This window comes from Panicum virgatum, chromosome 4K, assembly GCF_016808335.1.
Source record: "Panicum virgatum strain AP13 chromosome 4K, P.virgatum_v5, whole genome shotgun sequence".
NCBI lineage: Eukaryota > Viridiplantae > Streptophyta > Magnoliopsida > Poales > Poaceae > Panicum > Panicum virgatum.
The window spans coordinates 11,146,456-11,174,396 of record NC_053139.1 but is presented as its reverse complement, the minus strand read 5'-3'; the positions used below and the strand labels follow the sequence as shown (position 1 = coordinate 11,174,396).

Sequence of the window (27,941 nt, the reverse complement as noted above, 5' to 3'; positions counted from 1 at the left end):
AGAGGTAGAACGGAGAAGCGCAAGAAATGCAACAAGCCGACTATATATATGCTCAGAACGAAATGGAAACTGAAAATCTAGGCTTGTATCCTCCTAAAGGTTTAGTAACACAGGCGTTGTTGTTGATATTACACCGGCCAACAGCTCACATAAACGAGCAACGCTAGCATCTACCTCCATTTACAGTAGTCCACAATTGCTCTAGAACTGATCGTAGTTTAGCAGTGGATGCAACAAGGTACAGTCCTCAAGTCAGGAATACATGAAGGTCGTCTCCAGGCTGTGTGGCGCAGCAAGGCTGCATGAAGCGCATGTTGTCATGGAAATCTCGCAGTTGAAAATCCATCAACACAAACAAAAATACTGGGGAGTTCGCCCTCACATTCTGATTGCACCAACCTGCTGAGTGGACTTGAAGTAGTTCAGTGTCGGAAATTTTTGTCGTAGAAAGGATTTTCACCCCAGGATTCTCTTTCAGCCTCAGCCTCCTCCAAGATCGAACGCCTTGTGGTCCTTGATTTTGAAGACTTTGTAGACTGCAACAAGAGTTTTCAAGCAGTGGCGGTGGTTAAATCAAGGGTAAGAACACACATAATTGATACTACCATAACATATGCTCAATGCATTTAGGGAAGTTCCACTCGCATTTGCAAGCAATGGTATATCACATTGCACAGTAATAGGAAAGTCCAATCAAGAGACCTCTTTGGATAATACAAATACAAGCATTCGCAGATGAACGGGTCAACTTGACTGACTAAAATCCAATAAAATATAATTCCTATTCATAAGAACAACACAGATTTGTGTGGATGCAAGTGGCATATAAATATAACACTAATGACATCAGAAGCAGCGATGTAGAATTCTTGCATTAGATAATTGGAATGATGTTACTGAAGGAAATACGTTATTTGCTGTTATTTCAGTTCAGAACAGGGTACCTTGCTGATGAGCTTCTCAAATGCTTCAGGTCCATTTTGTTCAATATATCTCTCTGCAGCTGACAGTACATCATCAGGTTTACTTGACTTCTCATTTCTTGGGACATACCATATGTTTACTATTTGGCGGTTCACAAAAATTGGCCGCACAAAATGGTCGTAAACATAAGCAGCACCGTTAAACCAAGGTAAGACCAACCAGCAGTTGAAGAACAGCTTTGCATATGACCAAAAGGGAAGCCTGCAAATCAACATCTCAAGTAAGCATATATAGCTCTCAATTCACTAATTTGATGCACCAAACACAGCAACACCCACATATCAAAGTCCACTAAAAAAATGAACACAATGGATCAGGACCAGAAGTGCTACTTACCACTCAATAATTGGAGCAAAAGTTAGCTCAAACAAAGTGATAAACGAGTACAGCACCCAGTAAGTGAGCCATTGCTGATCATCTACAGGATTTTTCGTCTCTATTGCTCTAACAGAAGCATACCTGCAAAGGTTCCAAGGTACAAAAGTGATTAGAATTATAACAACATAGTATCAAACCGAGACATGGAATCCAATAAAGGATAAAGGTGATACTTACAGAGGATAAGCAAGTGATATTATTGGCCTGAAAAGAAAACAATATTTGAAAAAGAAACTCAGTGTCAATACGAAGGACTTGGAACTTAGAATTTACATGAAAGCATTTGACAATCTATCCGATCGTAACACTAATAAGCACCACATTTACTTCCCAGAGTAAGCTCTAAATCCCAGATAACAGTATGTCACAATGTGGCAGTGCCGTTTACTAAGACAAATAATCTTCATTCAACAGAAGTCAGCTCCATCCTCCATAGTACATAAAGATGAAAATGTGAATGAGTATGACATGATTGTACTAGTTCACAGGACAGCAGGCTTTTAATGCATCTGCTTTCGCAGATTCATTTGAATTCAAACTATATACCAGTGCTAATGAATCACTTATTTCTGCTGCATTCTGCCTGCAGGCATGTCAACTTTCAGACTGGATCTACAAAATGCACCCCAGAAACAATAATTTATGACAGAATACATTTATTCGCATTAGTCTCATTCTCATATGACAGAGCAGGGTAATGTAGACCATCAACTGAACCAGGGCTAAGCTGCACAAGCACAATGTGATAAATCTCAACGCCACATAAATTCACTTTCTATGACAGGTTCTATATATCAACTCTAAATGGCAAATACAAACAAGACAAAATATATCACAAGAAAAATTATCAACTTTGATATGAAGGTTTTGAAGACCCAGCATGGGAATCTAGAGATATCTGGTATTGCGGTTAGTTAAACTTTGAACTAAATTCGACGGATTGAATCCAGATCCCACTACACGAGCAGTTCCAAGGTTCCCTCATTGGTTGCCGTATCCTCTACCAATGAGAAAGCAAACTTTTCGCCCCACCAGGCCACAACTCTTATCCTTCGAAGATTTTCGCAGAAAACCGCAGCGTAAGCCCTACCAACCATCCGAGCGAAGCACAAATCAAAAAAAAAATTCCAGCCACAACTACCCGTCGCACAGTTTCATCGCAGCAGCAGCAAGATCCTAGCGAACACAAAAGCGTTCACCCACCACGACCTAACAACCTGCAAAGCGAGATTCCTTGCCCCCGCGCACTTTCCCCACACCCCCTCGGCCCTGTAATCGCCGGGATCAACAAACATCCGCTCACGCAGAATAAGCGGATAGCCCTACCAAGAATCGCCCCGCAACGAAGATGCAGCACCCAAGAATCAACGGATCGCTGGAGCGGGGGGAGAAGAGGGGAGGGAAAGCGAAGCCCGTACCCGGCGAGCACGTCGAAGTTCTTGGCCAGCACCTTGAGGAAAGATCCGGACCCCATCTCGCAACCTCCTCCTCCCCCTCCCCTTCCAGTAGCACAGAACTATCGCTCTCCCCCCTGCCCTGATGGCGCCGGAGCTAGAACCTGGGAGCGCGTGCAGAAAATGGCTTGGATTCTCGCGAGCCAGCCGTTGGAGAGGCAGGCAGCTGTCAAGCTGCCGCAGCCCGCAGCTGCCGTGCTGTTTCGAGATGGCAGGCAGGGCAGCAGGCTCGCTTTCTCTCCCCCTCCTTTCTCTTCTTTTTCTCTCCCTCCCTGTGGCTGCCCTCCACTCCCAAGTCCCAACGTTTCTCTCTGTGGCCGGCGGCGGGCCCCGCGCCGTCAATGCGGAAGAAATATGCTGTCACCGGCCGTCTAGACGCTCGCGTCAGTTTTTCTCACGCGCGTTAACGGGCCGGACGCAATGTGAAGCCCAACAATAGAACTCGGCCCAGTTCGCTTCCACAACTCTGTTGGATAGGCAAAACCGCAAAACCATTATTTTTTAGTTAATCTCAAAAAAAAATTAGTTTTTTAGTCCGCAACACGAGTCCTCAGGTTTTGTTTGACCACGGCCACGGCTGTTCAGTGTTCGCTCGTCTCGTTTAGTCGTTTCCTCCGAAAGCGGCAGGGAGATGGCTGACGTCGGCGGCACCGCCGCTGCCACGGCCGGCGGCGCCGGCCAGGCATTCTGGACAGCGTGCCCGCACTGCTGCCACGTGCACTCGTACCCGCGCCCCTACCTCGGGCTCCGCCTCCGCTGCCCGGTCCCGGCCTGCCGCCGCGCCTTCCCCGCCTCCGAGCTCCCCGCCGCGCCGCCCATCGTTCCCGGCGCCGACATGTACTTCTGCACCTGGGCATTCTTCCCGCTCGGACCGCCCGCCACCGCCGACGGCCGGGTGCCCTTCATCCCGTTCCACCACTTCAACGCCCCGCCCTCCCCCTCCCCGGCCCCCGCCCCAAACCCCACCGCCGCATCCGCCGACACGCCATCCTGCCCGACATCCAGGAGGAAGGTGGGGGTGTGCCTCAAGGGCAGGGCACGGGCCGAGGCGGAGGAGGAAGAGGAAGCCGCCGCCGCCGCCGCCGCCATCAGTTTCGAGGCCGAGGCGGGTGGGCTCGGGGAAAGGTACAGCAGCGGCATCGACATCAACATCAACGAGAAGGTGGACCTCAGCGACCTTGGCTTCCACGTCGATGAGTTGGGGGTCCTCCACGACCTTCCATGAGCCAGTCTTGGGGCGGAGGAAAAGGGAAGGTTCTGCCTTTTAATCGCAATCTTGCTCTTGGCAATGCTGGTTACTGTTACTGACTGACAGCCCAACAAATGGTACTAGATGGTTTGCTGGAACCAGAACCTAAAACTATGTTACTGAATCGGCGTACTTTTGCCTAAGCTTAGCTTAGTTTCTGATGGAAATGTAGGGTTCAGTGCTGCAAAGCTGTTAGATTTTTCTGATTGAACATCATGGCTGTGGAGATACAGAATACTCCTCCTTTTTGTGCTGACCTGGAGGTGTTAAGTGATCCATGCTTTATGCTGCGTCTATGTATATGAAATCATGGTTTCTGTTTGTGCTTGGTTTCATCAATTCTCCTAAGGATTTATTTTACATTATCGTTGCTCTTTTCAGAAATGAATTGCTAACTGACAATACTTTGTGCTGCTCACATGTCTTGATTTGTGGGCTTTCTCATGCAAAGAATCTGGGAGTTTGAGAGTTGAGACAACTGTTTTGTGGGAGGACTTGAAAGTTTAAGCTTAGATTCGTGCCTTTCCTACAAGGAAGTTTACTTAATCTCGCATCAACGTATGTGAAATTATTAGTTTTTGTTTCTGCCCAGTATCATCTGATTGTGCTGCTATCTTGAGGATGCCCTTTGTGTTTGCTGAAATGAATTGTGAGGTACTGATGCTTGGTCGTACTCACATTGCTTGTTTGTGGGCTTTCTGATGCAATGATCCTGGGAGTGTGACTCGTGTTTTTTTTAAAAAAAATGCTAGGAAAAGGTCCTCTGTTGGTGTGCAACCCAATTGCATCCTATCAAAGGATTAGGCTGCCAAAGGGCCTCTACCTGAGATGGTTAGAGGAACCCAGCGGCACTCCTCAGGTCCTGGGTTCGACTCCCCGTGGGAGCGAATTTCAGGCTGAGGTTAAAAAAATCCCCTCGCTGGCCCTGTGTGCCAAAGCACTGGTTGTGAGCCGGCCCCAGGTCGGCCTGAGGACCCTTACATGGCCCAGACAGGTAGTCCCCAGGGGTTACGTCTCCCAGTGTCAGGGCGGGGCTAGGGTTCGGGGATTTTCTCGGTCGGGGAAGCCGAGTCTTCTCTTAGATAATACCGGTGGGGCGGTCTTTCCCCACCCGGCCGAGTTTTTTTTTCAAAGGATTAGGCTTTCTGGCATTTTGCATATGTGTAGTTTTGTATTCAATCTGGTACCTTGAAAGTTCAAAGTTTGAATGGATCTAGATGGCCCCATCTTGAAGAACTGACATATTTGATATTTGTTAAGGAATCACGTAACACTTATGGAGGTAGGAATCATGTAACTTTTCTGCAGCTTTCCATTTCTTTCATGCTTAAATTTTATCTGATCTTTGCATCCCCATAATTTGGATACTGTGACATGTGTTGCTGAAGCTGATGATGTTTATTATGCTTGCTTCATATATATCTTTGGTTAGTGATGATGTAATAGTAGGAACCCTTGGCTTATAGTTTTGATATAATATTTTCGGATGGTGGCTTCCTCAAGATGTGATCTGTCTGGTTTATCAAGCTTAACAGTGCTCAATCTTATTTACAAGAAGATAAAATGTTCTATGAGTATGGAGTCACAAAAATTGTTGCATTTCCTTTTTCGTTTATGTTCAAGTTGAGTGTGATCTATTGATGTTAGAGATGCCTATAATGTGGATACAGTTATGCTTTTTTGTTGAAGCTTATGATGTTCACTCTACTTTCTAGATAAATATATTTGGTTAGTGATGTGAATTGTGATATTCCCGGTGCCGCTTGGATTGTAGCCATATAATAGATTACCTGGGCAAGAAAATAGGCTCCAAGTTTGGCAATGTCAACATCTTATTTACAAAGAAAAACTTAGCTTATGTCGCAATGCTGATTTTGCTTCCATTTGGGATATTTAGTGTTTATTTTTGCATTGTTTTTGAAAATCTGGAGTGAAGAGGTTGCAACTTTTGCTAAGCTTATAAGATAGTTTTTTTTAACTCTGAACTGGGATATTTTGGTGTTTATTTTGCGTCGATCATGATACCTATAGTGGAGAGGTTGTGACTTTTGCTAAGCCTTTTGCTTCCTTTTTTTTTTGCGTTGGTGACGAAAATCTAGGGGCAGGGCGCAGGGGCCATGGGGTTGGAACTTTTGCTAGTTTCTTGCTCACTGTCCACAGAAGTTTAGGGTGATAACCTTCCAGGTGCAAGTGTACAACTTAGGATGCTTGAGACATCAGTCCTACAATAGATTAGCATTTCTGTTCTTTTGATTAGGGGTTCACCTGTCTCAGCTTTATTTGGTTAATTTGTCATCAATTTGACAGAAGACATCCGAGGTGATCAGCTCTGCATCGCAGGTATTATGTTTTGGTTTTGCATCCTGTCACTTTTCAGTTGCATGAAGCATTTTTACATGTAGCGTTTGGCGTGATACATGAGCAACAAGGACAATTCCAGTGCGAGGTTGGTGGAATAGCTTCGTTTTTCACATGCGATGGTTGCGTGCCTCCCTTGCTGCTCATAATGTAGATATTGTAGGTAACTTTCAGTGCTTAATGTGGCAGTGACTGAAGATCTGATTCAGTGATGCTCAGCATTGGAGATTCATCATGAAAATGTGCACCTAAACAAGTTTTTTACATTCTAGCGTCTTATCTATTGCTTGTTGCACAAATGTATTGGTCTTGCACTTGATGTTTGTTGGAAATTAACAGGAGTACAGGGTGATAAGCTTCCAGACTTAGCTTCGAGATAACTCAGTCTTTAGGTAGTTCCGTTGTGATGCCTCGTTTGCCTGTAATTTTCAGTGCTTGATGTGGCTTCGATTTAACGGATGACATGCGAGTGATGCTCTGGGCTGCTGCTATTGCATTAAGCATATTGTATTCCTGTTGATTTTCAGTTCCCTGAAGCATGCAGTCTACATGTAGCGTTAGGTGGCAACAAGGAAAGAAAAAGAAAAGGAGAAAGGAATAAAAGGAGAAAAAGGAACTGGGCTGAAAGTACTCGGCTGACCCAGCCCACTAGTCAGTCCATCATACCAACCAGGCAATCATACCCCTTGCCTTATCTACTTCCCTCCGCTTGTCTCTCTCCCTCCCGAGATCCTCTCAAGCAGCGCCGCCGCCTCTGCTCATCTCTCTCCCTTCCTTTCTTCCCTCCGTCTCCCGTCCCACCCTCTCTCTGTGCCCATTGACAGCACCGCCGCGACGGTGCCGGGGCCCTGTGCTGAGACCGGAGGAGGACTTGGGACTGCGCGTGGTAGAGAAGGGCTGTGACGGCCCAGGTTTTTAAATAGCCAATTTAGGGTAATTAGAACCAAATTATACATCATGTGCTTGAATTTCTTGAAAAAGGACCTTTTTGTAATTATAAAAGGTTATATGTGTAATTATAATTTTATGCAAGGTCCTTTCTGCAATTATGTTTGATTTGGGTGTGCTAGTATAACTTTTGTGGAGGGTGTTTTTGCAAAAGTTTCAGTGTATTTATTGCATGGCAGCCAATTTTGTTTCTAAGTCTAATTTTGAAGTGAAATTGCTTTGAAAAAGACAAAATTCCTAGAATCCAAAATCCCTCGTATGTTTTTAATTTTAGCTCTTGAATCTTTGGTCAAATAAATTTTTGCACAACATAAAAGTTGTAGATCTTGAAAAATTGAACAACTTTCATGTTGGCCACTTTTTCTTTTGAGCCCTATTTTAAAAGTTATCGCTGGTTTACAGACTAGTCCCTGGAATTTTCAGAAATTGCAAATTGATCCTTTTTCCCCTTCACCAGCCCCCTACTCTGTTTTATCGCCGCCGCCGACAGCGCCGCCCGCCGTCGCCGTGGAGAGCCTTCCCGGCCACTTTTTCCGTCGCGCTGGCGCCCACGCGTCGCTCCGGAGCTCCTCCCCCTCCTGTTGCCTCGCGCTGGAGTCTTCCCGGCCGTGCCACGCGCCCCGCCGAGCCCAGAACCATCCGCGCCGCCGCCACCTCGCCGTCGCGGTGGAGAGCCCGCTGCAGAGGCCGCCGCCCTCTTCTAGCGAGCGCCCGAGCACTACACATACCCCAGACATCAATTCCGTTAGCTATTTTGCTCTCTCCTCGCTCCCACACCACAGAACGCCGCCGCCGCACCACCCCGAACACCGGCAAGCTTGGCGCCGCCGCGGAGCCGCCTCACCGCCGCTCCTCCGCCCGCGCTAACCCCCTAGAGAGCTCCGCCGTGACCCCGCGCAGCTTCCCAGCCGCTTCTCGTCGCCCAAAACCCACGGGAACTACCCCGCCGCTGTAGCCGAGCCCCAGTCGCCGCCGCTCGCCGTCGCCACCCCATCTCCGACCGCCCCAGCCTCGATTCCAAGCACCCAGAGGTGCGCCTTGGACCCCTTTAGCCCCCACTCCTGTTTCCCCTCGCCGCCGGTGACCCCCTCGCCGGGAAACGGCCGGTCAACCACCGCCTCCCCTCTCTGACCCGGCCCAGGGACCTCAGGTTGAAAGAAAAGAAAACCCAGGGTGTTCTTTGAATAGTCAGTGACACATCTGAATAGTGCTATAGGGACTTGTTTGTTATGATTTGTTGTGAATTTTGAAATTCAATATCAAATCGTAGGAAATTCAGAAAAATGTAAACTTGGATGTTTTGGAATCCTTGTGTAAATATCTTTGCAGTAGAATCATAATATGGTAGGTGTTTGTTGCAAGTTTTTGCTGTATAAATGGTTTTGTGTCACTAGGTAACTAAATACTAGATGTTTAATCTTTTTCTTATCTGATGATTGAAAGCTTGTATTGCTCTGAAATTTTTATGGTAGTTTACTCATGTGACACTAGTTTTTCTATAAAAATTTCGTTCTCAGTTATCATGTGTAGTTATTTCTTTGATTTAATCCTTGTTTAATATACTTTAATTTTGGTAAATAGTTTCTGTTCAGGATAAATCATGAAAATATTCCTGAATGTTCCTCTTGAGTAGCTTAACTTTTCCAGGAAGTTTGAGCATCAGTTCATGACTAGAACATGAGCTAAAAATGAATCTTGCTACTCTGTTGTTCTATTTTTTTTATTTTCTCATAATTATTTCTGTGTAGATAAAATCATGAAAAATTCACAGTAGCTAGATCGTTTCTGTGTCGACCTCCTGTTAAATTTTGAGGTTCTTCTTTGTTCTAGTTTGACCTGTATAATTCATGTTTGTTCTATGTGCTGTCTGAATGATTGATTGGTTCTGATTAAATGGTTAGATGTTATGGCATGATTTTTACAGGGTAGATTACTTTGTTCATGTTCTGTTTAGTGTAATTTTGGCAGAATTTATTACTGTTTGTACTCTGAGTAGTTGATTTATTAGCAAACTATGTTTTGTTTGTTATAGAAAACCACCCCCACTTGTTTATGGAGTAGTTCACTTCATTTGTGCTGTTGAGCATGATGCCTTGTGTAGTTAGATTTGTTAGTTAACTACTCTATAAACGATTACCCATGTGTTATGTTTGTTTGCCAGTTGTTAGCCTACAACTTTACCATGATCTGAGTGTATTTATAATGTCACTTCTTGCATTTCATATAGATACGACTACTTTGACGGACGGGACGTACGAGTTGATTCCGGAGTCTGACAGAGGTGATCCAGAAATCCAGGTGAATGCAGCTGAACTAACTGAAGCCCCGAACCAAAGTTCGGAAGAGCCTAGAGCTGAAATAGTTAGCGACTACCGAGAAGGCAAGCCCCGGACATAACCTATATTTCAAATTATTATCATTTACTGTTATTATTTACTTGTGCATCTACAGTTCTTAGGATTTGAATTGAAACCCTAGATGCATGATCCTAGGAACCTATGTATTGAACACTAGACTTGAGTTCGACTACTTGCTAGGCTTATAGGACCGGTAAAAGTCGAGTGATTGCCTGTCACTCGCGAGCTTTATAGGAATTGCTTGTTTACTTTCTGTTATCAATATAAGGACGACGGACGGGGTCGTGTTCGATATCATGACCTTTGGTGAAACCCCGTCTGTGTTGATGAACTTGCTAAGGTCGCGGTGTGTGGTAGTGCTGGTTAAGTTTTTGAAAGTACTAGCCACATGCCGTAAATATGGTACGCGGCAAGCCTAGTAGCCGATTTGGACCGGGGAGTGGATATACCTTTCACTCTCTCTTTAGAGATAGGTTTTTAAATGTTATTGTTGATCAACACTACGACTTCAAGGGACAAGGGTGGACCAGGCACGGGTGGACCTTGGAGCCCTGTAGTCGGGGAGAGTGACCCTATCCACAAGCCGGAAAGAAAGGTCAACGGTTGCTTGGAAGTGACTCAACGGTGCTTCAAGCGTGTGTGTTAGGTTTATCCTTGCAAGGTTGAATTTCGATTCAGAATCGTCCGCCTCTCACGATGAAATGAGACTGCTTGATCTCTTTGCCACACAGAGTAAGAAGAGCAATAATATTATGATCAATCTTGATGTTTGCTTAAAGTTCTACCATGATTTAATAGTAGTTGCTTACATAGAATGGTTAATCAACTAGAATATTGAAAGCTAAAACTTGAAAGTAAGGACATACTCTTTATTGCTTTTCAGCAAAAGGAAAGCCAGAGCCTCACAAAACCTTGCATAGTCTAGCTAAAGTGGGCTACTTATACCGTTGACGGTTAAGTCTTGCTGAGTATTAGAATACTCAGTCTTGCTGTTGAAACCCTTTTTCAGGTATGAGTCTTGAGGACCAGGTCGCTAGTTTGACCTATCCCTGCTCTTTGCCTCCTGGCTGGTCTGTAGAGAGGGATTCGTCTTCGGCCGGCAATGACCATGACGAGTGATACCTTGCTTGGGCTAGCTTGGTATACTTTTGCGACGTGTTGTAGCCATCGTTGTCTCTTTCCGCTGCTTTCAAACTCTGAAGTTAAAGTTATGGTTTGTATAACTGTTTTTTTTAAGTTTGTACTTGTAATAATGTTTTAGAACTAGTTTGTAATAACTTTTATGCCTGTGATGCAAAACTTGTGGTTGTAATATCTCTGGACTCGCCTTCGTGCGGGGTATGCTTGTTCGATCCGAGAACCGGTGGTTGTATCGGGACGTTACTCGATAGACCAAGAATTATTCCGTTTGAAGTGCATTTGGGCTAGTGTTACCTTTATGGTGATGCCCTGCGCACTTGAGCCGGGATAATTCAGGTGGTTCTGCCACAAGGGCGAGGCGCGGCATGACGGTGGCAGCGAGTAGAGGCGGGAGAGCGGCGCAGTGAAAAACGACGAGTAGAGGTGGGAGAGGAGGACGGGGCGCGGCGGCGGCGTGGTGGAGTCTATTTCCCCTTCACTCTTCCCGCCCCTCCCTCTTTCTTGTTGCTTTTTAGCTAGGCGACCAGGACGCCCAGGACTGTTTGAGCGCCTGGACGCCTAGGCGTCGCCTAGGAAACACCTTTAAAACCATACTCCAACACGTGTGCTAAGGTGGTGCTAGAGATGAGAGATAAAAAAGATTTTCTGATGCAATACATTGGAGCGCAGGTGCTAGACTAGTACCTTCAAGTACCTGTGGCTTGCTTGGGCACTCGGTGCTTTCAATAAAAAAAATTATATGTGGCTGCATTTGTTCAGGAGGTGCGAGTGATGAGGAGAGAGAAAATAAGATTTAGTGGGTCCTACAATTGGGGGTGCAAAGGTGCAATACCCTAGACCAAATTTTACTAAACTAACACTTGTGATGTGACTTCATCCTAGCACCACCTTCTATTCCAAACGCTAAAGTTGCCCTTATCCTGGCTCCTACGATGCAAAAGCCGGTCGGCAGCGTGGCTCTGGAGATACGAGAAAATTGGTTGTATCCAGCAGACCTAGCTCATGTGCTGGCACCAATCACCAGCTCTAAGCGGTCTAGCCCGCTAGAAACACCAACCAAACTAGCGTCATTGTACCTAGTGCCGCGGGTATACGAGTTAGGCTACGCATCTAGGGAGGGCAGTGAGCCAGTGAACCAATCACGCCTAAGGAATCTTCCCAATCGAGGTTAGAGCAAGTATTATGGTTACAGTCAGCTAGGTTTTCACGTCATATAAAATTTAGCTGGAAGAGTGAGAAACAGACAGAGATGACAATTCGGGTCTTCACGTCATACAAAATCTAACGGGAAGAGCGAGAAACGGAGAGATAGGATGGGGTGAGCTTCTTACTCGCTAGCGTGAAGTTGCATACCCAATGTAGGAGCACCTTTTGCAGGCTTGCAGCCGATTGCAGACGAATAAACTAAGGACTTCATTCTCTCATTGCTCCGCTCGTCTCCCACACCTCTGCCAAAAATTAAATGCTCTCAACCAACTAAGGCTTTTTAAAGGCTGCAGATGATATGGCTATAGCATGCCGCCAGCTGCTGGCTAAATCATTAGCCATGCTCTTAGTGGCATGAACGAGATGCACGAGTGAAGAATTTTGGTGTCACGCGCCACCTGCCATCTGTAGTGAGAAGGTTCATGATGCGTTTGGGGCAAAAATGTAAAGGAGGGGTGGGGGGTCATTTGAGGGATCTAAGATGAAAATTTGCAACAAATGAGTTTTGAAATGAGATTAGATGAGTTTTATAGCAGGTTTGATGCAAAATATTTTGGAGACTTCCCACCGCATCGATCTGATCCGTTATTCCATTGTATAGCCCTCGCTGGACGGTAACACGGTAGGTCGGTAGCACACAGCACCTGACCTGACTACCAGAGTTGTTGACGGCTCGGCTCAGCTCGAGCTCGGCTCATTCACAGCCTTCCCCCTCAGCGCTCAGGGACGGCCTCAGGCTCATCACTGTTTCTCTCCCCCCCCCCCCCTTCCCTTCTCTCTCTCTCTCTCCTCCCGTGCTCTTCCTTTCCCGGCGGTGCCGACTGGGCGACCGGCCGCGCCATTTGCCCTTTCTTCGCCCAGCCCTTTGCCAGCGACAAGCGCATCCTCCAGGTATGCCCGCACCCTCGCTTTCCTTCTGCTGTGCGGGACGGAGCACCCCAAACCCTAACGAAACTATTTGTGTTCGGATCTGAATCCGGTTACAATATACCGTTCGTAACTTCGATTTCGTTTGCAAGAATTATCGGGTGTACATGCGTACACCCATGTCCTATGCTGGGTCCGCCCCTGGTCTGTTCCACGCATCTTGAGCAATCTGACCAATAATTTTGTTAGTGTTAGCCACCCCACTTGTGATTTTGACACTACTGTTGAGATTAGGACTTGTGTTCTGGAGCAATCAGAATCATGCCGTGGTTGTTTGAAACCATGGTTTTAAAGGCGTCGCCTGACTAAAAAAGCAGCAATAGGGAGGGAGGGAGGGAAGGAGGGGGAAGAATCGAACGGAAATCGACCAACAAGGCCAAGCAGCTGCTGCATGCACCATCCCTGCCTTCTCTGGCGCTGGTGTCCGATGCAATTTCACTTCGAACAGCTGCAGTGGTGGCCGATCTGAGGATGGCGGTAGCGCATCTAATCCAAGGGGCACTTAGGGGCAAGGGCATGGGAATGGCAGGGATCGCTTGATGGCTGCGCTATGGCTTCAGAGAGAGGGATAGAGGATGGGGGAGGAAGGGAGGAAGGGAGAGAGAGAGACTAGCGGCGGCAGCGCTGCTGCTTCTGGGAGATGGGTGGTTTAGCAGCAGATAAGTAGATAAGGTGGTATGGTGGGTTCACTAGTGGGCTTCTGCTTCTCTTTTTCTCTCCTTCTTATTTTCTTTCCCGTTTTATTTCCTCCACTTCCTGCTGTTGTCGGTTACTTCTTTGGTGGTATGGTGTTGCCTACCTCGCCTTACTAGCGCTTAGGCGTCTGGAAGGGGTCGGGTCGCCTTTTCTAACCTTACCACCTTAAGAGAATCTCCAAGAGTGCCTAATATTTGCACTCCCAATAGTACCATATTGGGACATTCCTAAAACATTGTAGGCTTTAAAAACACTCATTCCTCCAACAGTGCCCTTAATTTTTGGTTCTAAAGATTTTGGAATCTGCCACATCATCACAGATATGAGACATCCTGCACTTTGACTCATTCCAGCGATAGTAACGGTCTAACTGTCCAGCGTGGGCGTCAGTGACGCTGTTGCCATAATCTGAAGCTCCTTGAGTCCCCTGAGCTCGTCGGGCGGACAGCGTGTTGCTGGAGAGGTTCAGGAACCAGAACTGATTCTTGCGAGCATCATGGCCGGCGGCTTCATTAATTTAAAAGAATGCTCATCTTCTCTGTTTAAACCACTGCACCAATGAACCCCGGCCGCTGCATCAATTTGGGGCAAGATAAGTAGGCAAGCCCTAAATAATAATCTATAACCAAATTGGTATGACAACGAGGACTGCATCAGCAATTTGGCGCCATCATCTACGACCTCCTCGCCTCGGGGGCACAGACCATAGTGGATAAGCGCGGCGCCGGCGGCAGGTCGCGATGCAGCTGCGACCGCACGCACGAGGCCATAGCAAGCGGGGAGAAGGCGTGAAGCTGCGAGCAAGCACTGAGGTCACGTCACACGGGGAAAGGAGGCCTGCGCGCTTTCGGCAAAGGTGCCAAATCCCAATTGGGAGCGCCCAGCGCGGGCGGAAATCTGGGTCCAAAGACCGGGAGTTTTGGGTGTGCGGGAATATTAGATGTTGGTATTGGGAGCTGTTGGAGTTGGAATTTTTATGATTAGGCTAAAAATCTAGTTTTTGCTATAGATTTTGGGCACTCTTGGAGATAGTGAGATACTCTAAGAACTAGGTTTGAAACCCTTCTTTCCTTGAGAGAATGCAAAGTGCAGACCAAGTGTATCATGTTGGTTGTGTAGCACTGGTCTTCTCTGCGTAACCTGTCTTTAATGATTCAATCGACCAAGTGGATCCAAAACTCATCCTTGTATCAAGAATAGAGAAAAGGATTTAACTTGGTGAATGAGCTTGTACCAACCAACGTATAGTTTCCCAGAGTCCATTATACTTTTTTAGTTTCCTATTCTTTTTGGTTGTGGAGATCTGTTGTCGAAATCATATTTCAGCAATCAAAGCTTGCCATAATTTTCTTTGCTCCAAATGTAAATTTGTGGCCTGAACCCAAAAGTTGCTTTGCAGGTGGATGTCGATTGGTTGCATAGTTGAAGACTACTAACTTCTTTGATCCTGAGGGGAAGAAGTAATGATCCGCCCAGGCTCAAAGGAGTCACAAAATTATGATAATAATAACCAAAAAGTTCATCCTCAACCAATCGATGAGAATATGAATCAAAACGGGGACTCAATGGACACTATGATCGGGAGGATATTCAACAACATATCCTCTTTGAAATCTGCATACATTCAACTGCAAGAAGCCCACACCCCATATGACCCTGACAGGATCCAGGAAGCTGATAAACTTGTCTTAGAGGAGCTTACAAAGCTTTCTGAACTCAAGCATGCTTACAGAGAAAAAAATCCCAAGCCTGTAGCAGCATCCCCTCAAGATGCACGCCTACTTTCTGAAATACAAGAGCAGCAGAATTTGTTGAAGACCTATGAGGTCATGGTAAAGAAGTTCCAGTCCCAGATCCAGACTAGAGATACTGAGATTACCCATTTACAGCAGCAAATCGATGAAGCTAAACTCCGAAAGTCAAAGCTGGAGAAGAAACTGAAACAAAGGGGCCTGCTTAACAAGGAATCAGAGGAATCTGATGAAGAGGAGAACTACTTTTCCATTGAATTGACACCAAGTTTGTTTACATCTGCTGTTGATAATGCATACCAGTCGATGCATGACTTTTCAAAGCCTTTGATCAACATGATGAAGGCTGCAGGTTGGGATCTTGATGCAGCTGCTAATGCGATCGAACCTGCTGTAGTTTACACAAGAAGGGCTCACAAGAAGTATGCTTTTGAATCATATATTTGCCAAAGAATGTTCAGTGGGTTCCAAGAAGAGAGCTTTTATATCAAAGATTCTAACATAAGCGTATCCAATGAGGCTTTCTTCCATCAGTTCCTTGCCGTACGAGGCATGGATCCATTGGATGTCCTGAGCCAAAACCCTGATTCAGTTTTTGGCAAGTTCTGCAGAAGCAAATACCTACTACTCGTGCACCCCAAAATGGAAGGTTCTTTCTTCGGCAATATGGATCAGAGGAACTATGTCATGAGCGGTGGCCATCCAAGGACACCTTTCTATCAGGCTTTTCTAAAGCTAGCGAAGTCAATATGGTTGTTGCACAGGCTGGCATACTCCTTCGATCCAAAGGTCAAGGTCTTTCAAGTGAAAAAGGGAAGTGAATTTTCGGATATCCACATGGATAGCGTTGTGAAGAACATCATCCTAGACGAAGGTGCAGAGAGGCTGAAAGTTGGCCTGATGGTGATGCCTGGTTTCTTGATTGGGACCAGCATCATACAGTCCCGGGTGTACCTTTCAGGTGTCAAGTGTGCTGACTGACTGAAGATGCCCTGCACCAGTTACACTAGGAGATTGAGGATCCTTGCATCTTTGGGAGATCGACCAATATGTCTTTGTGTCTGTCTTGTATGTGATGCTTCCTGTTGACTGTTGTCTCTCCAACTTGCTATTCCTCTTGAAACGTGGTCATCAATGCCTTTGTGAAGATATCCATGAGCTATGTAATTCTGTCCAGTTGGCTTGTCGTTTTCAGCACTATAATATATTTTGGTTTCTCAATGTTTGTGCTATTGTAATTCTGCCCGATGTCATAAACATGTTATCAGTGTGATTGATGATTGTACAGGCAGCCACTTTGATCTCGTTTTTGCCCAGTCAGGAGGTTTTATTGTATCAGATGCTTAAAGCGTTCTTGCGATGCTCCATAACAGAACTATATTCCACTTGCTAGGTTAGACTTGCACAACAACTGTCCATGGAGAATTATCTGGCTATGAATCATGGAGGGCCTTGTAAGGTCGTGAAATGAAGATGTTCAAACTACTATTCTCCTTGATTTCAAGGTTTTAAATCGCCGGCTAAGACGTTTAGCGGCAGAGCTGCTGTTACGGCTAGCGAGCTATAGCCGGAATTTAGCGGATTATAGCCGGCTTTAGCGGGCTAAATGCCATAGAGGCCATTCTTTCTAGAAGCTATAGCGGTCTATAGCGGAAGCTATAGCCGGCTATTTAAAACTTTGCTTGATTTACTTATTGCAATTTTATTTGCAGTTTTGATGCGATAGCAGGGAAAGAATCTAGTAAGGAAACAGCTGCATAGGACAGCACTGTTGTATCTCAATTTGACAGAAAACCTTGGAGTGACTGGTCCTCGGCATCTCGGGCGATTTGGCGGATCAGCCAAAATGTCCATGTCCCTGCATCATTGTTGATGGTAGTCATAGTCGGTAATGGTGTTTAGTTCTGGGAAACTGAAGGCTTCTGTAGCGTTAACAAATTGCATATTATCCATGCTGTCATGTGTTGGTAATCTGCTACCTGAACTTGATCGGGTCAACAGGTTATGTTAGGGGCTTGGGCTCAGTGCCTGCGGTGTGTCTAGTGTCACCGACTGCCCTGAAGCTCTGTGCGAAAAAATTCGCTTGCCCGCACCATTTTCTTGGGGGTAGGTTTGTTCCCCCCACCTATTTTGAACAAAGTTGGACTTGAGCTTCCTCCATACCATGGCACATCGATGCGCGTGAGAATTGGAAATGCTCCATCTGTTGACATTTCATCTCTCAGGGAGAACTATATTTCCCCTGAACTTCTTGAGAGTCAAGTGATGCCTGATCCGTTTGATCAGGTATATGGTCAACTGTAAGAAACTTCGAAACATTTTTCTTCTTGGAGCAACCTTATGTTGTTAACAAATGTTTCTTTCATATGTGTGTAATTCCTTAGATGGTTTGATGAAGCAGTCACGGCTGGCCTGCGTGAGCCCAATGCTATGGCTTTAACCGCTGTCAACAAAGGAGGGAAAAACCGTACGGCTATTTGTTGTTCCAACATATTTCTTCCAGCTAAGCCGGTTACCTCCTCTTGTAGCAGAAACACAGAATGATAATTGCTTGTCCTGTTATTTTTTGTGCAGTTCTCAAGAATGCTTTGATAAGCAGAGATTTGTTTGGTATGCGAGGGACACATTATTGTCCCAGTGAAATACTACTATAGAGTATTTTAGACATGGTTTGATAGTTTCTTGTACAGGTACACAAATTATGGCAGCCGGAGCCCGGAAGGCGCATGACTTATCTGAAAATCCTATGCAGCACTCCTTTTCTAAATTTAGGATTTTCTAATAGTACAGATCCAAATTTCCTTTTTTTTTTATGTCCAGCACTCCTTTCCTATTGGAATGAGATGTCTCTGTCTCACGTTGGATGACTTCCCTTTTCCGATTTCTTGTACGTGGGTGATGGGGTCGTGGGCCTCGGCACACGGGTGCCTCGCCGGGCCCACAGAGCCCGACCCAGAAATTTTGGGCCGTCGCGCCCCGCCCTTGACACCACGCGGCCGGTGTGGTGCGCGGACGCCGCCGTGCCGGCCCGACGCCAGGCGTCAAGCTCCCACCGGTGTTCCGGAAGATAACCAACAGACAGCCAGCTACCAAGAGCGAGCGCCAAGCAGCCATGGTCCTGCCTGCGCTCCAGCGGCCGTGCTGGCAGACTACGACACCAATGGCGACGAGCGACGAGCGACGGTGGCCGGAATAGGCTGGCTGGCTTGCGCTTACCCGCCTAGGCGCAAATTCCTCCGGCCGGTGGCGCCAGGTGGCGGTTGTATTAAATTTAAATTTTCTAGCCCGTTTAGTTACCAAAAATCTTCACCCAAAATTTTTTACCTCCCATTTGGACACATGCATGGAATATTAAATATAGTTAAAAAATAAAATCAATTACACAGTTTGGATGTGCACGACGAGACGAATTTTTTGAGGCTAATTAGTGCATGATTAGCCATAAGTGCTACAGTAACCTACATGTGCTAATGATGCGGTCAAATGTCTCAAAAGATTTGTCTCGCGGTTTCCATATGAGTTTTGAAATTAGTTTTTTAATTAGTGTCCGAAAAATCCTCCCGACACCTGGTCAAACAGTCGATTTGACATCCAAAAATTTTCATTTTTGGGAACTGAACAGTGGCATCGGCTAGCTGGTGCCGTCGGCCGTGGCTGGCTCGTTCGTTCGTTTCCCGCCTGCCGCGCGCATTCACGGCACTGTGCGCGGCGCGGTCAGGTCAGGTCAGGTCCGGACGCGACGCGACAGGACTGGGCCGGGCTACGCAGGCGTAGACCACCACCTCGCGCTCGCGTGGGGATGGGGGGCGGCTGGGGGACGACGGTCCAAACAGCACGTGCCGCCGGCGGAGGCCGCTAGCCGCCGACTCCGCGCGCCACTGTTCGACCGGCGGCCCGGCCAAGGACCCGGAGGAGTCCAGGGCAGACCGACGACGCCGCAGGAGAATTTTTACCGCGAGACATGGTGAGAGTGAGAACACCCGTGCGCGCGCGCGTCGCGAACGAGAGAGCTCGAGAAACCGTGCGCGTTCACGCGCGGCGGCATGGGGCCGCCGGCCTGGTTGCGCGCAGGGACAGACGCCAGAGCGCGGCCGTGCGATGCGTATACGACCCGGCCGCCGGCCGGCCGGACGACGGCGCTCCAGGCTCCAGGACACCTGGAGCGCGCGAGCGCAAGGCGGCGGCACGCGCGTGTTGATTGGGGGGCGGGCCGGGGATGGCCCGGCACGGATAGATGTGGACGACGATTTCCGGGGCCGCGACGCGAGGGAATTCCCGCGGCCAGCGGCGGCTACCCGCGCGCGGCGAGGAGGAGCGAGCGAGCGATCGCCCGATGGACACGGGGACCTGAAACCATGGATGGCGAGGGGTACGGTCTCGTGCGAACTGTACAGTGCGTGCAGAAATACTAACCGAAGGCCAGGCCGGCGCGTACGTACGGGTACGGCCAGCCAGCGCTTCCACCGTGGCAACTGGCAGTGGTGGGGGCAGAGCGCGAGAGGTCGAGCTGAGCCCGGGACCGTGACAGGCGAGACAGGAAACCCGTTGCCTCGGGATCCTTTGGAGGTACTCGTAGCTCGCTAGATTCCTTTCCTGTCCGCGTGACGTGGCACCGCACGTCAAACAGTGCCACCAATCACCGGCCGGCGTGCTCCGGCGGCTCCGGCCGCCGCCGTCTGCTGCAACGACTGCAAGGGCAAAAATGGCCCTAACTGAATTAGGCCCTGTTTAGATTTTTACCCGCAAGCCCCGTAAACGTAAAAAAACCGTCACATCGAATATTTCGATACATACATGGAGTACTAAATGAATTCTATTTACAAAACTTTTTCATAGATGGGCTGTACATCGCCAGACGAATCTAATGAGCATACATAATCCATGATTTGCAACAGTGATGCTACAGTAACTATCCGCTATTATTGATTAATCATGGATTAATTAGCATCATTAGATTCGTCTCGCGATTTACAACCCATCTGTGAAAAAAAAATTATAAATAGACTTCATTTAATACTTCAAATTAGTAAGATTCCAACGCAAAAAAATTTTACCTCGAACTAAACACGGCGTTACTGGAGTGACATACATAGGCTTGCTGCTTTTTCTTAATTAGTTCCCATGACACTTACACACACAACACCCATCTCGTGCCATGTTTCTGTGACAGACCCGCCGAGTTAAAACGCTTAATTAAGCATAACCGTCATCATCTGAACGCATCAGGCACATTAGTTTAATTAAGTGTAACTTGACAGGCTGTTTACAACCCACAGGCCGATCGAAACACACCAGAACTCTCGCACGAAGGCGAGCGCAGAAGGTACCAGTACGATAAAATCTTACAAAAATAGTAAATAATACTAAGACTTTTACAAAACAACTTTAAATTTAAAATATACAAAAGAAAATATAGCAGCGGGAAAGAAACTAACTTATAGAGCATTTTTACAAGAGAATAGGTAAAACAAACTAAATAAGTCGAGAACTACCGAGATGTGAAGACAAGGCGCTACATCGACCCCACCGATGTGAAACCTAGTTAGCTCCTATACCTGAAATAGGGTAAACAACAAACCCTGAGCAACTAATACTCAGTAAGACTTACCCGACCAGTGGGTATAACTTAGCCCGCATACCTAGACATGCAATGCTTTTGGTTGGTGGTTATTTTGCAGAAAACAGCGATTAAAGTAATTTCTTAATTTCTATATTTTAGCTCCAGATTCTATATAAATTAACTATAGTCCAAGCACCGGTCAGACCGGCCGGCCGAAAATAAACCCTAGCTAAGTTATATAACACTGGTTTAGCTCTCTAATTTAATTTAACATGATTCTTCTTAATTGTAAACTATTCTTTGATTTCTAAATATACCAACACATGAAGAATTCACTAACACCTCACTATGTTTTCTAGGCCGGAAACTTGTAGAGTGAACTACACATGCCAAAACTAAACCACTACCTCGGTTTCATAATTTTTGGACTAATAGATTTTGCCGAAACTAATTAAATGAGTCTAAACACCACTTAAACTCTACTATTGGCAAAAAGGACATTTCGCAAGAATAAACATTTTTCTCTTGTAGATACAGACGTAACCAATCTAACAAAACTAACTTTGTATTTTTACCATTTTTCTTTGATTTATTAGGCAACCTGCAAGTTTTCGCTGAAATAATAAAAAAATCAAAAACCAACCACCGGAGACTCCGGGTTTTACCCCAGATTCTCCGGACACAATGTCCGGAATTTCTGAATAATTATCCGGAGTTTCCGGGATCCCTAGTCCGGAGAATCCAGACGTATATCCAGAGTTTTCGGGTATACCTAAATAGTAGCCAACCTCGCGCACCCATGGTGAATGGCGGCGCGCGCAGCGCACGGAGCGGCGGAGAAAGGGCCGGGAAAGGGGTGGGGAAGGTGGAGGAGCTCACTAGGAATCCATTCCCATGGTCGATTTGGGTGGAGGAGGACCGGAGAAGCGGATCGATGTGAAGAGGCGGAGCTCGAGTGGTGCTCCTATGGTGGTTGGTGGTAGGGTCGTCGATTCCGGCCGGAGGAAGCTCGAGCGAGGCTCGTGGAGGTGCGAGACACGGTTGGGGAGGCTCTCGTGGAAGGAAATGGACGAACGGCGGAAGATGGCCGGGGCGCCGGCGGAGGCGAGCTTAGCTCGACTCAGTTCGAGCAGGAGGGGGAAGGAAATGAGAGAGAGAAGAGCGCAGGAGTAAATAAGGCCGGAGAGGTCCGGAGTATCCGGGCAAATTCCCGGAGTATCCGGGGTGTTACATTTTCTCCCTCAGTCAACTCAAAGCAACACATATAAGGCGTTCTCCAATGGCACCCCGTATCCCTCCCCCCACCCTACGTAGGGGGGGCTTTGGGGGGAGCGAGCCTTCCAACGGCTCCCCCCACAGCTCCCCCTATATACAGGGGGAGTTGAAACTCCCCCCATATATAGGGTGAGTTTCAACTCCCCCTATATCTCTAATCACACCGTTTTTTCGCGATATTAATCTAGTTTGAGCCCCGTAACACGATGATAATGCGTATTATGACAGTACAAATATTGTATGATTTTTTTTAAATTCAAAAACGTTAAATAAATAGTTAGTTAATGAGTGATAGTATACAGGGGGAATAGATATGAGGGGAATGGTTGGAGAGAAGGAGTTATAGAGGGAGGAATCTTTTGGAGGGAGGTAGTAAAATATAGTAAATAGTACGTTTGGGGGGAGTTGAATGGGGGAAATAGTTGAAGAAAGCCTAAACTTGGCAACTTGGACTCTTCGCTCTGCAAATTAAATAAAGAGTATGTGCTGTACTAGCCGGTACAGCATAGTATATGGTTGTGTCGCTTTAAGATTGATTTTGCTGAATTTTTGTGTCACGTCATAGCATCCTGGTCATATATATATCCTGCATTTTCTTATCTTTTTTTTCCCCTGAGGGCATGATCATCTCCTGTACATGCATGTTCTCTGGACAACCTGCCGGACGGTGTTGCTGATAACCAAGTGATCTCATATCTTCTTAATTTTGTATCTTATCAGCACTTTTGGTACAAAAGTTGCGAGCCATCAGCCATGCATGCAACAACAGATCACCATAAGTGGATGCTTGTTGTCATGATTCCTGTTTTCGCATGCTCTGGTGACAGTTAATACTTAAAGTCTCTGAAATCAATAGGCAAATCCAGGTGAGGTAGTTAACGCATCGATCGATCCAAGTAATCAACTGTATAAGGAGACTAATGTAGTACGTCTTTTTTTTTTGCAGAAACAGTAGAGACCATATGTATGAGGACTTGTTTGAGGGATAGTGGAGCAAGAAACCACAAAAAAAATTAAAACCGGCCCCTAGCCAATCCTGTTGACTGATGTGGCAACTTTACTGCCCCGCCGGGGCCATGCATTCAGTACTGTGCTTGCGCCGACCCGTCAGTACGTACATTCACTTGGTAAATAAAACGGGCCGACATACCTTGGAGGCTTGGAAGCATGCACAGACTCACACAGTCGTGCATGCTAAACAGCAGTGTGCAGAACTCATGGTAGATAAGCCACATTCAACAATGGCTGTGTTTAGTTGCAAAATCTCTCTCCAAACTTCACTATTCATCTATCACATCAAATTTTTTATCTCATACATGGAGAATTAAATATAGGTAAATAAAAAACTAATTGTATAGTTTTAATGTACATTGCGAGATGAATTTTTTGAGCCTAGTTAGCCTATAATAAAACAATACTTACCACAAACAAACGAAAAATGCTACAGTATCCGATATGACACTTTTTACCAGTTTTTCGCGGATCTAAACACAGCCAAGCCAATGAAATTATCAGTCATGACTCATGATGACGAGCTGATGTCACAGCTGCTACACACACTGCTGGCCTTTTACCATTGTTTTTTTGGGTGGGTGGGGGGGGGGGGGGTTGCAAGATATTGAACAAAAACATGAAAGTTTATTGCGGCCTGAACCCCCACTAAACCCTAGCTAGAAAGCAAAAGTGACAATGCAGCATTTCAAAATCCGGGTGTGCTTGTCAATGTGATGAGCCCGGCCGAGTCGACGATCATTACCAATCTTGATGACCCCTTGTTAGAATAGTAGGAAGCCGCTCCCCTTTCATCGCCAGTGCCGACTATTATTAGCACTGCAACTTGCAGGTGCGTTTAGGCCTCAAAACGAGTTTCAAAAGATTATCTTCCCTGACCGTACCAAGAGGGGAGGCACAAGTCCCAGCCCCATGTCATCATGCACACTCATTAGGACAAGTAGCACTATTTAATCCTTGCACACAGGTGCTTTTGCCAATATAATTAAACTAAGTGCTGAATTTGGTGCGCTAGCAAACCTCAATCATTCAACACAAGATGCTCGCGGTTTAATTTATCGCCCCCATAACACGACGAATATTCTAGCTTGACATTTCAGGAAATATAGGACATTGTTGTTGTTATGCAGCGATTCTTTTCATACAAATTGTCTATATTTTAAAGAACAGGTCATATCATTTCAAATACCGCCTACATTATATAATCACGAGAATCACTCAATGTCTCCCTTTTTTTTGTGTGTGTGTGTGTGTGTGTGTGAACTAATGAATAATGATCCTAGCCAATTCATGTACTTGTTGATCAGCCTTTTTTTTCCTGGGTGCGCACACATATGTGTTGGCTACTTAGGTAGTGGTTGACTGGTTGTAGTAATCATATTGTTGAAACTTTGCTAGGATTGTTGCAGCCAGCAATGTGCTGCTGGCTGCCTTTTCTGGTGTTGCTTTAATTTGAGATCTGAAAAATATGCTATCCTATACCTTTGTTCAGGTCAAAGATGGTCCACCCAACAAAATAATGCAGTAGCTAGTTACTCTAGGTACATGTTCAGTTCTAACCTAAATAATGTTGCAAGTATTCCGGCTTAGCCCTTTGTGTGCACAATTTTGTTTTCTTTCTAGGAGTTTGAAGATATACCACCAGTTCATTCTTTAGCAGCTCATACGTGGGACCTATGATGAAGTGGCGATGCGCATTTCATAAAGCAACACGCAGACACTTTCATCAAAATTTGGGAAGTAAAGAAGGGATTGTATTGGAAAGATATATATAGTTCTTCTTTGTTATTAGTGCTATTTATATCCTTGTCTCTGTAACAAATTAGGGATGAGTCGATGAGATAATATACAGCGCAGTAGTATAAAAAAGGACAAAGGAAGACATGATCTGATTTTCGGGTTTGGTAAATAGACCTGTCTGGGTAGTTGAACTAACTAAAATCTGGTCTCCTAATTCCTAATTAGTCCTGGAACAGTGTATTGCAAATCATCCAACATTATGACTTATTACTAAAGCTGAAAAACCGTTGATTGCTCCTTTCATCTTTTATCCTCCTTTTCCACCCTTTCTTAAAAAGTTACAGGGAATTCAACACTTTAGACCTTTAATCATTTAACAGCCTGTGGCAGCAATCCACACACTGTGACAGACTGCCGAGTTAAAATGCTTAATTAAGCGTAACCGCCATCATTTGAACCCATCAGACGTATTAGCTTAATTAAGTGTAACTTGACAGGCTGTTTCCAACCCACAGGCCGATCGAAACACACCAGAAGTCTCACACGAAGGCGAGCTGAAAGGATCGGGTGCTCTAACATAAGAGGGGGAGGGGGTGAATTAGGCACTCTAAAAAACTTAGACCTATGGCTCCAACTAGTTTGCACAAAACTTAAACTAAAACAAGCTATCTAGATGTGCAACTATGATTGTTCTAGTGTGAAACCCCTATCCCAAAAGAGTTTAGCAACCTATAGTCTTTCCTATCAAGAAACTACTCTATGAAAGTAAAGGCATACAAATTGCTAGTATGAAATGCGGAAGCTTAATGAGCGGGATAGGAGATAGCAAACTCTTGACGTGGGTGTTTATCCCGTGATTCGGTTAGCCACAAAGGCACACCTACATCCACGTTGTTGTAGCACTCACTAAGAGTATTGAAAGGATCGGGTGCTCTAGCCTAAGAGGGAGAGGGGGTGAATTAGGCACTCTAAAAAACTTAGACCTATGGCTCCAACTAGTTTGCACAAAACTTAAACTAAAACAAGCTATCTAGATGTGCAACTATGGTTGTTCTAGTGTGAAACCCCTATCACAAAAGAGTTTGGCAACCTATAGCCTTTCCTATCAAGAATCTACTCTATGAAAGTAAAGGCATACAAAATGCTAGAATAAAATGCGGAAGCTTAAAGAGCGGGATAGGAGATAGCAAACTCTTAACGCGGGTGTTTATCCCGTGGTTCGGTTAGCCACAAAGGCACACCTACATCCACGTTGTTGTAGCACTCACTAAGATTATTGCTACTCGGCCACCAAGTCTCTTCCGTGAACACAATCACGGTCACCTTGGCCCCGGGTTCCACTAAGGAGCTTCTCCACAAAGGATGGGGGTCTCCACGTCCCCCGCACAAAGATGTCGTCGCCGCTCCACACCAAGTTGGAGGGTCGATGACGTTGCCGGCGAGCTTCACGCTCCAAGGTGCTGGCACACCAAGCTCTTGTTTTGGTTCGCTAATGAACCACAGCACAAAGGCTCGAAGCCTTGCAATCTCACTCACTAAGAGCTAATCCTTTACACAATACTCTCAAAGTGTGCTAAGGGCTAAGGATATGATCTTGATGCTTTTGTATGGCTTGGAGATGTTATTAGGTGTGTGTGGGATGTCTAGCAACTCCAGCAAGCTTCAAATGGCCGGGGCGAGGCGTATATATAGGCCACCAAGTCTTGTAGCCGTTGCTCCAACGGTCAGCAAAAAACTGCGTATCATCGGATGAACCGATGCCTCTGGTAGGAGTAGCGTCGGTTCATCCGGTCACTCTACGACCCGAAGTAGCCGTTGAGCTTCTGTCAGCTGACACAGTGACCACTGGTTCATCCGATGCTTAGCCGTCGGTTAAACCGGTCACTCACAGCACTCAACTCTTCTGCTGATGTCATTACACCGATGCTTCACCGGTTCATCCGGTGCTGAAGAATCTTCTTCTGGGCGCTTTATATCGTCTCTGGAACATAGTATGCCCAATGCACCGATGCCTTTCGTGGATCCGTCGGTTCAACCGGTGCCTCACAGACTTGCATCAAAAGCCAGGCCATTGGATCATCCGACAACCATCGGATGCACCGATGCCTATAGCATCGGTTCTTCCGGTGCTACTGAAGTATCTCTGTCTTGATTTCTTTGACTTGGATTTCTTCACAGTCTCTTCAATTCTTGTCCGTAGGGGCGGCCCTTCGGGCCTACCTATGCCTATCTTTGTCATCACTTGGATCTAAAAGCCTGAGAATGGTCATCTTAACAATCATATTAGTCCCATTGATTGCGTTGTCATTTGATCACCAAAATCACTCGAAATGGCATAAATGGTGCCATGTTCGTTACATATTGCTACTCGGCCACCAAGTCTCTTCTGTGAACACAATCACAGTCACCTTGGCCCCGGGTTCCGCTAAGGAGCTTCTCCACAAAGGATGGGGGTCTCCACGTCCCCCGCACAAAGTGTCGTCGCCGCTCCACACCAAGTCGGAGGGTCGATGACGTTGCCGGCGAGCTTCACAGCTCCAAGGGGCCGGCGCACCAAGCTCTTCTTTTGGTTCACTAAAGAACCACAGCACAAAGGCTTAAGGCCTTGCAATCTCACTCACTAAGAGCTAATCTAGCACTCACACTTTACAAGGCTAGTGCTAAAGGCTAAGGATATGATCAATGGGCTCTTGTATGGCTTGGAGATGATCTTGGGTGTGTTTGTGACTTCTAGTAACTCCAGCAAGCTTCAAATGGCCGGGGGATGCCATATATATAGGCCTCCAAGTCGTGGAGCCGTTGCTCCAAAGGTCAGCAAAAATCTGCGTACCATCGGATGAACCGATGCCTCTGCATGGGGTATCGTCGGTTCATCCGGTCACTCTCAGACCCGAAGTAGCCGTTGGC

The 27,941-nt window shown here is 46.3% G+C and overlaps 3 protein-coding genes across 4 annotated transcripts; 2 read left to right on the top strand and 1 right to left on the bottom strand.

Moving 5' to 3' along the window:
* Positions 1 to 24: 24 nt before the first annotated feature.
* LOC120703090 (HVA22-like protein a) lies at positions 25 to 3,141 on the bottom strand. Of its 2 annotated transcripts, none has more exons than XM_039987102.1 (6): positions 2,781 to 3,141; positions 1,540 to 1,566; positions 1,321 to 1,443; positions 945 to 1,185; positions 383 to 536; positions 25 to 298 (listed from the first exon to the last, which is right to left on the bottom strand). In XM_039987102.1, the coding sequence occupies exons 1-5, from the start codon at positions 2,834 to 2,836 to the stop codon at positions 423 to 425; spliced, it is 561 nt and encodes a 186-aa protein (XP_039843036.1). In that variant the 5' UTR covers positions 2,837 to 3,141; the 3' UTR covers positions 25 to 298; positions 383 to 422. The 2 variants fall into 2 exon arrangements, with proteins under 2 accessions (XP_039843036.1, XP_039843035.1); XM_039987101.1 differs by having other exon boundaries at positions 400 to 536.
* Positions 3,142 to 3,427: 286 nt separating this feature from the next.
* LOC120703089 lies at positions 3,428 to 4,386 on the top strand. Its single transcript, XM_039987100.1, has one exon. It carries the CDS (start codon positions 3,448 to 3,450, stop codon positions 4,039 to 4,041), a length of 594 nt encoding a protein of 197 aa, XP_039843034.1. The 5' UTR covers positions 3,428 to 3,447; the 3' UTR covers positions 4,042 to 4,386.
* An 8,371-nt stretch (positions 4,387 to 12,757) lies between these two features.
* LOC120703088 (protein GRAVITROPIC IN THE LIGHT 1-like) lies at positions 12,758 to 16,764 on the top strand. Its single transcript, XM_039987099.1, has 2 exons — positions 12,758 to 12,965; positions 15,097 to 16,764. Exon 2 carries the CDS (start codon positions 15,161 to 15,163, stop codon positions 16,427 to 16,429), a length of 1,269 nt encoding a protein of 422 aa, XP_039843033.1. The 5' UTR covers positions 12,758 to 12,965; positions 15,097 to 15,160; the 3' UTR covers positions 16,430 to 16,764.
* The last annotated feature ends 11,177 nt before the right edge of the window (positions 16,765 to 27,941 follow it).